This window comes from Rhinichthys klamathensis, unplaced genomic scaffold (genome assembly GCF_029890125.1).
Source record: "Rhinichthys klamathensis goyatoka isolate OS25496 unplaced genomic scaffold, OSU_Roscu_1.1 h1tg000391l_1, whole genome shotgun sequence".
Taxonomy (NCBI): Eukaryota; Metazoa; Chordata; class Actinopteri; order Cypriniformes; family Leuciscidae; genus Rhinichthys; species Rhinichthys klamathensis.
In genome coordinates this window covers 2684698-2698923 of record NW_026606894.1, presented here as the reverse complement: position 1 = coordinate 2698923, position 14226 = coordinate 2684698, and the positions used below count along the sequence as shown (strand labels likewise).

The 14226-nt window shown below is 40.3% G+C and overlaps 1 protein-coding gene across 4 annotated transcripts; it reads left to right on the top strand.

The window, feature by feature from the left end:
• The first annotated feature begins 5282 nt into the window (after positions 1-5282).
• mmp23bb (matrix metallopeptidase 23bb) lies at positions 5283-14008 on the top strand. Of its 4 annotated transcripts, XM_056234183.1 has the most exons (9): positions 5284-5631; positions 5732-5815; positions 7341-7483; positions 7812-7951; positions 8076-8243; positions 9140-9304; positions 12112-12222; positions 12374-12500; positions 13460-14007. In XM_056234183.1, the coding sequence occupies exons 2-9, from the start codon at positions 5732-5734 to the stop codon at positions 13653-13655; spliced, it is 1134 nt and encodes a 377-aa protein (XP_056090158.1). In that variant the 5' UTR covers positions 5284-5631; the 3' UTR covers positions 13656-14007. The 4 variants fall into 4 exon arrangements, with proteins under 4 accessions (XP_056090160.1, XP_056090158.1, XP_056090157.1 ...); XM_056234182.1 differs by having other exon boundaries at positions 5284-5815; XM_056234184.1 differs by having other exon boundaries at positions 5285-5815; positions 7377-7483.
• Positions 14009-14226: the final 218 nt, after the last annotated feature.

The window sequence follows — 14226 nt, the reverse complement described above, 5'->3', positions numbered from 1 at the left end:
TGCCTTTAAGGTCTAGAACACTGTGCCGGCTCCTTTCATGTGCATGACAACTCTTCACTCCGCGGAAGACGCCGGAGGATTTATCTTAATGCGAAGGCATTTTGGTTGAACAGCACAGAGATGGAAGCACAGTTTAGTCGACAAAAACTAATGTCTGCCCTCGACGTTTGTGCTATCTACGTTATGTTTTAGACAACACTACAAACTCGACCCTGCAGATTTAAGTGTGCATCATCTTGAACGTTTTGGTCATAAACTTACACCGTCTGACCTCAGTGTGTTTCAGCTCTGAGAGATGATGAGGCTCCTTTTGCAGTGTATCGTCTTCTAACTTTGTGATGTTGTCTCAATCCTAATAAAATGTGTAATCAATTACTCTTACTGGAGTTAGTGTTTTTTTATATATTATATAAATATTGTTCCATTTGTATGCAAGTTTAAATAAGGTATTCAAGTCTTCTCTCAATCTTTGTCATGATTGACAATTACGAATTCTTCATTAAAGCTGTCGGCAACATTTTTTTTATCATATTCAGTGAAATCGACACTATAATCTGAAGGAAACAACATAAATAAAGTGGTTTTAGAAAAAACCCCGAACTTCTAACTCCACCTGGAGCGTGTTATTTGTTTTGCAAAAATCATGAGATGGTCCTCACTGCAGAACATGAAATCCACGGGGAGGAGTCGGATCCAGATCCAACTCCTCCCACCTTACATATACCTAAACCTACCCATCTCCGCCCCCTGATCCCTAAACACACCCCTAATCCCTAAACCCACCCCTAATCCTACCCATCTCCACCCCTCGGATCTTGATCCGACTCCTCCCCGTGGATCTTATGTACTGCATTGAGGTGCTACTGAAAATCATAGAGCAAAAATCCATAGCTCCCGGTTCATTATGTCCAATCAGCGTAGGGGGGTGTGAGATCTGACTGTCAATCACAGATCGGGCACACGCCACCTCTCGCGCCCGACCCGTTACAATCACATGCACACGCCTGAAGTTCGCGGAAGTTCGCGCAGTAACGAAGAGTGATGGCGGAAAATCAAGTAAGCTCATTTAGAGTATAAATGACGTTAGCAATTGCAATCTATCGGTAGATTAGCCAGGACAGCATACCTCCAAATACTCCATGGTGTTGATGGATGCTGATGAGACGGGCGCGTTCACTGAAAATCTGGTGCACACGCACTGACGAGCATGAACACGTAGGAGGGTATCCGTTGATAGTGGGGGAGGGGCATAAGAGTCGTAAACATTCAAAATTTTCCTAAATCCACTCAATCTGCTAGATTTGCCGACTACAGCTTTAAATGTTAGGTTTGTATCTAACCAAGGATGAGAATCTAGATATCTATGCAAACATATCCATTCCAAACAAGCGTTTGGAGGTTTTCTAGTTCACTATCAGTAGGCCGGGTGAATCTGCAGACCTCTTTATGGATGGGTTTAAATGTGGATTTATATTGGGCACAGTGTACTGTACTACTCTAGATGCTTTTAATCAACTTTGCCAAAATATTGAATATGTGAACACACAAGCTGCAAGAAATGTGTAGAACCTTGTAAATAATTTCAGTTCTGAGGATATGTGGAGGAAAGTCGAATGACGTCAACCACCCAAACCCAAGCGCTATGAGTGTTTGAATAGCCTTAATGTTCAATGGCTTTGTTTAGTACAAGAAGTAAAGGAGCTTTGGTCAAACATATCAAGAGTTCTGCGTAACATCAATCTGTTTGGATGGGTGGCACAAAAAAAATACTGTTCCTCAAGAATGAACCATGTAAAAACAAGACGTTTGACATTAGGCTTATTGAGATAAAATGACAATTCTGTCTTCATTTACTCACCCTCATGTCGTTCTAAACCTGTATGACTTGTTTTTTCTTCTGTCGAACATTAAAAGAAGATATTTTTTAGAAATGTGAAGGTCAATGGCCACAGAAAAACGTTTTGGTTACTAACATTCTTCAAAATATCTTTTGTGTCCTGCAGGAGAAAGAAAGTCATACATGAGGCTGACTTAAATTTTCATTTTGGGGTGAACTATCTTTTTAATAATGCATCAGTTTGAAAATGGTAGATCATGTGTTTATGTCATTTCTGCATAGGATGGCTCTACAAAATATAAGATAAATCCGTTTATATTTGATTCAAAAAAAAATAATACTTTTATTCAGCTAGGGTGCATTAAATTGATCAAAAGTGACAGTAACTACATTTATGTTACAAAAGATTTCTATTTCAAATAAATGCTGTTCTATTTATCAAAAAATAAATCAATCTCAAACATGAAGCAGCACAGCTGTTTTCAACATTGATAATCAGAAATGTTTCTTGAGCAGCAAATCATCATATTGGAATAATTTCTGAAGGATCATGTGACACTGAAGACTGGAGTAATGATGCTTTGATCACAGAAATAAATTACATTTTAAAATATATTCAAATAGAAATATTTCATTAGGAATGCATACTCTTTCCAAAGCGCTGTATTTGTTGTGTCCGTCGCATTGCTGGTGGTCTGGAGAAGCGTTCTGTCGAAAGGTTAGAGCTGGTTGGGAGTTATTTTCCTGCAGCAGGGATGGGCAGGGGGTGTTTGTGTGGGAAGTCACTCATTAGTGTGAGTATTTAGGCTGACGTCATGGCCAATCATTAAGTGGGTGCAGGAGCCAGAGGACCTACTGATGGATCGATGGCCAATTAAACTCTCATCTCTCAGGGCCCCTGAAAGAGAATCTCCTGTCCTGCTACTCTTTTTCTCCTCCGTCCTTCCGTCTCCCTCTCCCTTTCTTTTCCGCTCTTTCCCAGAGTGAGTGACAGCGAAGGGTCAAGCAGCCCCCGGTTCCGCAGTCACCTGGAGTGCAGCCAAAGCCTGGGCCTCCAGCCAGATTCAAAACCACTCGCAAAAGATATGAGGCTGCCTTTCAGGTGCCCTTCTCCAAATCCATGTTTCTCTCTGCTTCAGGAATTCCATACTTTGTTCATTCAGTGGTGTCACTGCAATCCCAATGAAAACCAGTCAGCTCACCGAGTAATGACACTATAGTTGTGTCTTAAATGACGCACTATGTACTCAACCGTGTAGTGTATGAATTTTATGTTTGTTTGTTTTTTGTCACTCAACATTGGAGTCTGATGCCCCTCCCCCTCCACTATGTAATAAAGCTGTGACTGTTGAGTGCAAGAAGTGTCCAATATTCCACACTTTTTCGTTGAGTTAAGTGCATCATCCGAGTATTTAAAGTGCACTTTTTCATTTTCAATTTTCAGTGCGGACACACTCACTCTATTTATACTACAAAACGTCATTGAATAGTGCATAAGTACATGAATTGTGGATTCAGCTTCTGTAGCTCCTTACAGATGAATTGAACTTGTTATTGAACTGAATTGAATCAACATTGAGCTGAAAAATGACACTATTGTCTTCTGTAGAGTGCTTTAAAGCTTAAATTGATTTCTATAAAAACGTTTACAACATAGGCCCATTCACACCAAGGATGATAACTATATAGTGTCCACACTAGCAGAACGTTATCATTCTAAATATGAAAGAATAGCCGAGTCCATATACCACAATTATAACGATAACGGCACAGAGACACGAATCACTTTCAGATCGATTTTGATATTTTTCCAGCTGTTGAACGATAAAAGCATTGACAGCCAATCAGACTTTAAAGAGCACGAGTATTTAAAGCGGCAGACGACAGCAGCAGCGCGTGCTTAATAAACAATTTATGCTATCGTCTGGTGTGCTGTGCCTGTGCGCACTAATGTTATAGTTATCTTTATAGTTATTGTCCTTGGTGTGAACGGGCCTTAAAGGGATAGTTCACTTTGAAATAAATTGTGAAATAAACGCACAGACCGAAGCGCCCGCGCCCTCAGATCACTTGGAAGTGGCTGTGGTTACAAGAGGTAAAAACGATATAAATACTGTTCGTTTTCTCACACAAACCGCTCGTTTCGTGTCTTAGGCCATCAATGTGTACTTACATTTACGAGTCATTAAATCATGTTTAATTTGGACTTCTCTGTGCATGCTCTTTGAGGTGGTGACCATAGACCTGCATTATATGACTGACAGACAAGAACGGTTTGACCTAAAAATATCAAAATTGAAACTACTGCGGAAACAAAGACACCTACATCTTGGATGCCCTTGAGGTAAGCTAAAACATATCAAAAATTAATTTCAAAGTGAACTATCCCTTTAACACTGTAATTTCCCTATTTTATCAATGTGAAGCTGCTTTGAAACCATCTGTATTGTGTAAAGCGCTATGTAAATAAATGTGACTTGCTGTCTTCAGTTGGATTGAGTGAAGAACCTTCAATGGCCTTGTGCTTACGGATATGCGAAAGCAGTCGTAATTTGATTCTAAAATATCGGATTAGCTATTTGGGGCTGAATGGGTGCCCGGTCTTTGTTGGTATACAAGGCGAACTTTTGAGTAACCGCAGCGTCTTTTAGATGCCTACAAAAAGCTGCCTGGTGCATCGTGAATGTGAAGCCAAACAGCATTGAACAGCATGTAGCCACACTGACCCTGCAGGTCAAAGAAATAAATCCATCATAAGAGACTGACTTCCTCTCAGAGAGACTGACTTCTCTCCATAGTGATGTGAGAGTTAAAGTAAAGCACTGTGAAAAAAACCCAGGCTGTTCCCGAACTCTCTGAAGGTCAACCAAACTAATGAGGTTAGGGGTAGAGACTGCAGGGCCGTTTGGCCATGAATGCCGTGTGTTATGCCAAAATCTGCATTTCTACACAATGGATTTTTAATGAGCGCAACTTAAGCATGCTTAATTTGTGGCCTTTTCAAAATGCTCCCTTGCATGTTCACTTGGAATTCAAGCATGATACCAATGAAACTGCAGAAATGGATGTTGAAAGTGAGGTAAGCTTTTCTACTTTCTCTAATGATTTCTTGCCAAATACTTTTTCGCAGGCACGTGAAGAAAAAAAATCCCTGTTGAGACTTACTAGGGGTGTTGACGTTGGGGAAAACGACCCCTATAATGACCATTTAGGGAAAATAAAGAGGAATTATCAGTGTGTGTTTTTTTTAAACAAAAAATACTTTTTTTTTCTCTTTTTTTTTCCCTACAACTGAATTTTTGTTGAAGAAATTATTTTATTTCATTTTAATGATTTTTATTTCTGCTAATTGAATAGATATGACATTGGCGTGGTGACATCACCCAGGTGACGTGATCTGAATATTGGCGCTGCCAAACTTGAGAACTTGAAAATTCTCTCAGGTCACTGTGAGGAAAAACGTTTACGTTTTTGCATTCGTCGTGAAGACGAGAAGACAACGCGGATAATAAATACTCGCAACATTTCGGATAATTATGATATCGTGAGGCTTTATAGGATATAAACAGGCTACACATGCTTGAAGAGTAAAGGGAGGAGATTGGAGCAGGGCGGTGCTTTATGCTCCTGCGGGATCATTCCTGCACCCCTGTGAGGGAGTGAAAGTTCAGAGCAAGAAGCAGAAGTGCATTAAATAAAGTCTAAACACAGTCAACTGAAACATTCGCACGAATCTCTGTCCGGAGGCGCGGGCACATCTGTCTTCAGCACAGGCGCGCGCGCGTCTGGATGCGGTTAGTTCTGTGGAAATACTTTCTTACTCAAGAATTTATGGATGAACCGCAAACACAAAGTGGAAGGTAAAAAAGTGGAAGTTGTATGTGTGATTTAAAGATGCGCTGGGTCTGTTCCTGTGCGCTGTTGCTGATGGTGCTGGATAACTGTGCTGTGGCCGTGCCTGCGTGGACAAAACACACGGTAAGAGCTCAATATCATGTCAACCTCATATTCTGCTTTTTGGTCTAGTTCTCGTACATAAACATGAACTGAAAATGGAGCCCTCCAGCATAAGTGTAACAGGGACATCTGACATGCCTGTATAATCCACATGATTTTAAACACCATTTTCTAATTAATTTATCATTTTCATGCATGCATTTTTTTATGTATAGACAATATTTACTTTTTTTAAAATCCATTTCTCTCGCAGAGGACTATTGAAGGGAACCGCAGAAAGAAATGATCTTGAAAGAAATAGTGTCGCCTACAATTAACACTTTCCTTTATGTTTAACATAGCCTAGTATATAAATAAATACGTTGAAAACAAATAAATGGTGTAAAATTGCTTGTAAATTTCACAAATAATTGCAAGTAACACATTGAATTAAAGGTGAATATTGAAATAATAGCTTATTTGGTAACATTTTATTTTAGTGTCCAATTCTCACTATTAACTAGTTGCATATTAGCATGCATATTACTAGGATATTGGCTGTTTATTAGTACTTATAAAGCACATTAATTTCTTATTATGACCATATTCTACATCCCTTAATACTAGACTTAACAACTGCCTTACTAACTATTAATAAGAAGTCATTAGGAGTTTACTAAGGCAAAAGTTGTAGTTAATAATTAGTTAACAGTGAGAATCGGACCCTCATCTAAAGTGTGACCGCCTATTATTTTCTTGTTCTAATAGTATTTTCGTACTCCAATAATGTTTTACCCACAACTTCGGGGGGGGAAAAACGTCCTTTTTCTACGATATGTTTGACCTAAAATCTTGATGTTACTCATTTGTCCCACTGAAACGTGCATTTCTTTCTGGAGAGAGTTGTAAAATTTTGCAAAGATCAAAAGGAGGAGGAAGAGAGAGGAACAGTGTTGAAGGTCATGGGGGAAGGGGAGCGTTCACATATGGGTGGCAGATATTCCAAACCTTCGGCTGCACAGAGCTTCTGACTGCAGATACTGATATGATGAGCAGGTAGAAGAGAAACGAAACACACAACAGCTGAACATCTGAGCAGAATGCTGTCAGTTGCTCTCCTGATTTAGTTTATTTGCTCTCCTAAAGTTCACATATCTGAGATTAGATTATCCCTTGTGAAAAATAAGTACACTTTAGCAAAGTTTTAAAAGAGTACTTATTATGGAAATAATTAAGAGAAGGTACACCGCCATCTTGCTCTGATTAAAGTGACACACCTGACGTCGTAAACATGACTTCCCAACTCATAAATACGACTTGAACTCACCATCTCTCCTGAAGATTAAGCAGGATACATTGGCGCTTAATTCTGCCGGAAGGTGGATCTCCAGAATCACCTCTAAAATATGATCAGAATTACTCATGTGGATCAGAATCATCATTTGTGCTACACATTTGACTTGGTGGTTTGCTAAATGAGGACATTACACACAACATACAGTATGTTAACAATGTTCAAAATCAAACACACAACATATAAGCTTCCCTTTTTCTATCTTCCTCTCAGGTGGCCAGTATTCAGTTGCATAAACCATGTGTCCAGGTACCGGCACCTGTGGACACGAGGTCTCATCGAGGTCCGGCCCGATCCAAGCGCTATGCCATCAACCCACTGGGATACAAGTGGGAGCATTTTAACATCACTTACAAGTGAGAGAGACACAGGAGACCACCAGGAAAATCAATAAAGACATTATTTTAATATACTTTATAATTGACTTTCTGAAGGAAAGCCTTTCTATTAATGGCCATGATTGGCGAATGCTTAAAGTATGAACAGACAGATGCAAGAGGTGGACAAAAGAAGTAATCTGGGGTTCAGATGATGATGATGGATATTTTGGGACCAGCAGATTGAATTCAGGAGTGTTCGGCTTTTGTAAATGTGATTTCTGATTGATAGGAGACACAAAGACTCTTTCAAAAAACATGAAATTCGTTTTTGGCTGAAAGTAATTTGCGTTTCTCCCTCTTAAAGGATCACGAAGTTCCCCAACACACTGAATAAAGATGATACCCGCAAAGCTATCAGCATCGCCTTCACGAAATGGAGTGATGTTTCTCCTCTGGCTTTCACTGAAATCACCAACCCCAACAAAAGTGCTGACATCACTATAGGTAAATAATTCTGCAGGAAAAGAGCCAAAACATCAGGCATGTGCACTTTGGCTGGCTGACAGGTTATTTTATGCAGTTTTTTAATCTCCAATTTTTGCATGAAACTCTCCTTTTTCTGAGACAGGGTTCTACACGTACAATCACACCGATTGTTGGCGGTCTCCATTGCACCCCTGTTTTGACGGACTGAACGGTGAGCTGGCCCACGCCTTCCTTCCTCCACGTGGAGAAATCCACTTTGACAACCATGAATTCTGGATTCTGGGAAAGTCCCGATTCAGCTGGAAACAAGGTGCTGATCTAATACATTTATTTGTGAAAGTGGGTGGATGTGCTAGTCAGAATACAGATAATACTCTTCTCAATGATTATACATTTTTATAACTTAAAACTTTTGACAGATGGGTGGCGCTATAATGACAACTTAAAAAAAATGTGTGAATATGCAGAAGTGTTGCTGGTGTATTTGACCTCCAGTGACTCACTTTTGGCCCACAAGGACCTTGAATTGTCTGACCTAAATCTGAATTCTGTAAATTTTTAGTGCAAAAAGTTAGCCTGACGTCATCATACTCAGATTCTAGTCAGAATGTGAGTCTGATACTGCTCCATTGGGCTGTGATTATGGGGCGTGTTTCAACCCAACCAGGAAAGAAAATGCCTCTGGACTCAATTGGATCGACAAATGCCTTGATCGCGGTTCTCTGTTCCTCTTTTAAAATGAATGATGGATGATTGGATGATTAGGTTACGGTTGATCATCTGTCATCATCGTATAAAGCCCGCCCTGACAATTTGATTGGTCCGAACAGCTTTGGTTCGGGCATACTTGCTTCACAACGGATCAAGTCCAGAGACCGAACTTACCATCCTCAAATGTTGTGGGCGGGGCTAAGTTCGGCTGGCATCCAGGCTAGCAAAATGTAGGTTTCAGACAAAATACGAGATGATGGAAATGGAAAGCACCAGATGATTTTTGGCTTACACTTTAGACCTTCTACTATAAGTAACTTGTCAGCTACACGTCAACTAACTCTAATTAGAGTATTAGTAGACTGATAGGTTAGGGTTATAGTTAATAAAACGTTAGTCGTGTTCAAAACTGAGGAAATTGAAGAGAAACAAATATTAACATCCATTCTTCTTGTCCTTTACTCTTTGATTTTATCGCGTGTTGTCTCTGCACAGGTGTGTGGCTGAACGACCTGGTTCAGGTAGCTGCTCATGAAATCGGTCACGCTTTAGGTCTCTGGCATTCACAGGACCCTAATGCATTAATGCACCCCAATGCAACGTACACAGGTCAGCGGAACATCGCTCAAGATGATATCTGGGGCATCCGGCGCCTTTATGGTAAGCAAAATGTAGGTGTTTAAAGTTGTGATGAAATGGAAGTAGACTTGGTTCTATGCATCAGCTGTTGCATCAGCTGACAACACCAGGGGGTGGTGATGGCGCAGTGGATAAGACACATGCCTTTGGTGTGAGAGACCCGGGTTCGAATCCACAGTGAGACACCAATGTGTCCCTGAGCAAGACACTTAACCCCTAGTTGCTCCAGAGGCGTGCGACCTCTGACATATATAGCAATTGTAAGTCGCTTTGGATAAAAGCGTCAGCTAAATGAATAAATGTAAATGTAAAATGTAAATGATTGGTGAAGACACTGGAGACGTGACAGTGAGGACTGACTTACACCCAGGTACAAAGCATTGCATTAATCAAGAGAAAGAAGAAATAAAAGCATGATTACTTTCTACAGATCACTGAAAGATACGACAGATTTAAATGTAGCAATATTTCACAGTTGAAAGAAACTATTCTTCACAACTAAATTGATTTGTCTGTCAAACTTTAACTCTTTAACTCTCCCAGATTCTTGACATAAGTATGCAGATTGGATGACAGAGGACCTAGACTCGTTGCTATATCCTACTAGGGCCAAATATAATAATTTCTGTCTTTTTCTTATTAAACTGGAGAAAGATATTATTCATCCACATTTTACATCTTTTAGACATTCAAAAAGTGATGTAATGGATGCATTATCTCCAGACTTTATAGGCAAATACATCTGGGTGTCAGCAGCATAAAAATGATAAGAAATACTATATTTCTTAAAAACAGAACTAAGAGGAAGCAAATATAATGAAAATAACACTGGTCCCAAAATAGAACCTTGAGAGACCCCACAGGAAATAGAAGCTATAGATGACGAGAACTTTTCAATTTTAACAGAAAAAGTTTTGCCTATGTAGATTCATGATGTCTAAAACATCCAGGTAATAAAATGTTCAAACTAATTATTTATTAAAAGTCACTGGACTGCATAAAAACAAGTTAGCAAGACGTCTCGATGTTTTTCCAAACACCATCTTCAGTTGTAAAAACAGGAAGTAACAATGGCAAATACACTCACCTAAAGGATTATTAGGAACACCATACTAATACTGTGTTTGACCCCCTTTCGCCTTCAGAACTGCCTTAATTCTACATGGCATTGATTCAACAAGGTGCTGAAAGCATTCTTTAGAAATGTTGGCCCATATTGATAGGACAGCATCTTGCAGTTGATGGAGATTTGTGGGATGCACATCCAGGGCATGAAGCTCCCGTTCCACCACATCCCAAAGATGCTCTATTGGCTTGAGATCTGGTGACTGTGGGGGCCATTTTAGTACAGGGAACTCATTGTCATGTTCAAGAAACCAATTTGAAATGATTCGAGCTTTGTGACATGGTGCATTATCCTGCTGGAAGTAGCCATCAGAGGATGGGTACATGGTGGTCATAAAGGGATGGACATGGTCAGAAACAATGCTCAGGTAGGCCGTGGCATTTAAACGATGCCCAATTGGCACTAAGGGGCCTAAAGTGTGCCAAGAAAACATCCCCCACACCATTACACCACCACCACCAGCCTGCACAGTGGTAATAAGGCATGATGGATCCATGTTCTCATTCTGTTTACGCCAAATTCTGACTCTACCATCTGAATGTCTCAACAGAAATCGAGACTCATCAGACCAGGCAACATTTTTCCAGTCTTCAACTGTTCAATTTTGGTGAGCTCTTGCAAATTGTAGCCTCTTTTTCCTATTTGTAGTGGAGATGAGTGGTACCCGGTGGGGTCTTCTGCTGTTGTAGCCCATCCGCCTCAAGGTTGTGTGTGTTGTGGCTTCACAAATGCTTTGCTGCATACCTCGGTTGTAACGAGTGGTTATTTCAGTCAAAGTTGCTCTTCTATCAGCTTGAATCAGTCGGCCCATTCTCCTCTGACCTCTAGCATCAACAAGGCATTTTCGCCCACAGGACTGCCGCATACTGGAAGTTTTTCCCTTTGCACACCATTCTTTGTAAACCCTAGAAATGGTTGTGCGTGAAAATCCCAGTAACTGAGCAGATTGTGAAATACTCAGACCGGCCCGTCTGGCACCAACAACCATGCCACGCTCAAAATTGCTTAAATCACCTTTCTTTCCCATTCTGACATTCAGTTTGGAGTTCAGGAGATTGTCTTGACCAGGACCACACCCCTAAATGCATTGAAGCAACTGCCATGTGATTGGTTGATTAGATAATTGCATTAATGAGAAATTGAACAGGTGTTCCTAATATTCCTTTAGGTGAGTGTAGACACCTACTTGTGTAGTAGAAGTCACATGACTTAAGTTAAACAGGGCATGCTACAGTATATTAACCACATAGTATGCTTGCCATAGTGCCTTAGACGTTCAATAAGGATAAAAGGTATGGTAAATCGTGTCAAATGCTGCGCTAAGATCCAGCAAAACTACCAGAGTCAGTTTTCAATAAAATGTCATTAGCTACTCTAAAGAAGAGCTGATTCTGTGCTATGACCTGATCTAAAACTAGATTGTAATGTATCAAAAAACAAATTTTTTCATTAAAAATGAAGTTGATTAAAAACAATCTTTTCTAATATTTTAGATAAAAATGGTAGCTTAGATATAGGCCGAAACATTATTTGGATCTGTAGGATCTAAGCCGGCCTTTTTAAGAAGAGGCTGTGCAACCGCATGCTTGAGGCTCGAAGGAACACAACTTCTAGTCAGACTGCAATTTATAATAGAGAAAATGCTTGGTCCACAATGCTCAAATCTCTTCAAGCTGAAGCTTGTTTCTATCATCTGCCTCAGGATGCTTGGACAAGAAGCGTGTGTGTGATCCTTGGGCCCGGTTGGGTTTCTGTGAGAGGAGACGGAGCTTCATGAAGAAAAACTGCCCACAGCGGTGCGACCTGTGCTTCGGTGAGACACTCAAAACATCCTCCTCCAACATTAACTGCCCATCTATAGCCTTTCACTTACACACAATATTCTTCTTCATGCAGGTGGACAGACATTAGGTAGTGAATAATAGGAACTTACACACTCTTTAAAGTGTTTGTTTGCTCCTCAGAGCCTCTGGATGCAGTGTCTACCCCGACCCCTCCGCCTGAAAATGTTAAGATCAAAATTGTGCCTCGTGGAAAAGTTGTGGGCTTCCGCTGTGGGACAAAAAATACCAGAGTGCCTCCAAAAGTCAGGTAGAGTATCCTTAACCCTATAAAGCCCACTGCATCATTCATATTTGATACGCACAATTTGTAGGCCTCTAAATGATCAACACAATCAAAACATTGCTGAAAAACCTGTTGCACACAATCTACTACATGCCTTCTGTTGTCTGATTATACTTTTTTTAGCAAGTAAAAGGCAGGGTTTGACATGAACACCCGCCTCCACTCACTCACTCGCTTCATTTGCTCTGGATGAAAATTGTTGGTGTTACAGGGTTTGAATTTCGGCATGGGATTGCGTGTATTGCTCATAATTTTACTCATTCCCACAGATTTTGTGATCACACCCAAAGTACGTGCATAGCTGCGTCTCAGTACTAAATTGAGTTATTTTTCGCTTATTGTGCTTAAACAGTCAAATACACACAAACTAATGTCAAAATGCCGGTCTTGGCACGTAATCACCGAAACACAGTCAGTTATGTTTTAAGTGAACGTAAACAGTTGAGAAAGAACAGTATAAAAGATGAATAGATCCATGCGTCAGGTCTTAAAGTGACAGCAGCCTAATATACCTTCTGCCAAATTAAGCGATAATATAAACAAAAGTCTAAATGGTATTTTCTCCCCATAGTATCGATGTCTCAATTGTGGCCAGTGAAAATGATGAGTGGCTAGTAACTTTGGAAAACTACTAGCCACAGTGGCTGATGAGCAAAAAAGTTAATGTCAAGCCCTGGCAAAAGGCCTTGTAGTAAAATAATTGCAAACAATTCAGGTTGTGGTTCACATGTCTTTTTTGCTGTAAAATCTTTGTGAAATATTTTAAGATGAACATTCACTGTTAAATCACCAAATAGGCACCATTCATGTGCACATGTAGTCTTATGTTTGATGTAACTTAAGTTATGTTAAGTTCCAAGTTATGGAATGCATCATTTTTGAAGCTTAGTTTCAGTCGGCTTCTCTGTTTCGTCTTTCGGCAGCTGGTATAAAGACGGAGAGCAGTTGCTGACATCCATTCCTGGCTATATCGCAATTAAAGATCGGGACCTGCGGCTCTTGGCCAATGAATTCAATGAAGGCACGTACACCTGCCGCATCCATCGGCGCGGTAACGTGGTCTCTGCCAACTCCTGGGCCATCCGGCTGAAGCCAGAGCAGTCCTCCAACAACAGCTGATGGAGTGACGGACGCTGGACGTATTGACCACTTGCTCTACCTCCAGGGCTCAAGACCACTCGGCAGCGCACACACCTCTGTTTGGAGGTCAGCGTCGTAATGGACGACCTGCACAAGCAGTGGATCCTGACCTTCGTAACTCTGAGGTCCCATGTTGTCCAAGACAATGTTTGTAAGGACCACCAACTGGATTTCCTGTTGCACGTCTGCTGCAGCGACGACAAAGGTGCTCGCTTTTTTAATTAACGTAAATGCCACTTCTGAGGTATAATAAATAGTTTCATAGATGCTTAAAATCTCTGAAGGTGCGAATCTGAATTTAAACATTATAAACAATGTAGACCAATTGAGGGGAAAACAAAATTTGTTTGAAAAGGTACAATTTAATTCTCTACAGTGAAAAAAGATCAGCGGTGCATGTGAAGTCACTGATTTTTTGTGGTTTTAAGGGCTGTTCACACCAAGGACTATAACATTAATGTTTTAATAATCATAATGTTAATGCTAATAATATGTTAATATCTTCAATCTTCGTTCACATTCAGCAGATTCTCAGCTAACAGGGAATGTG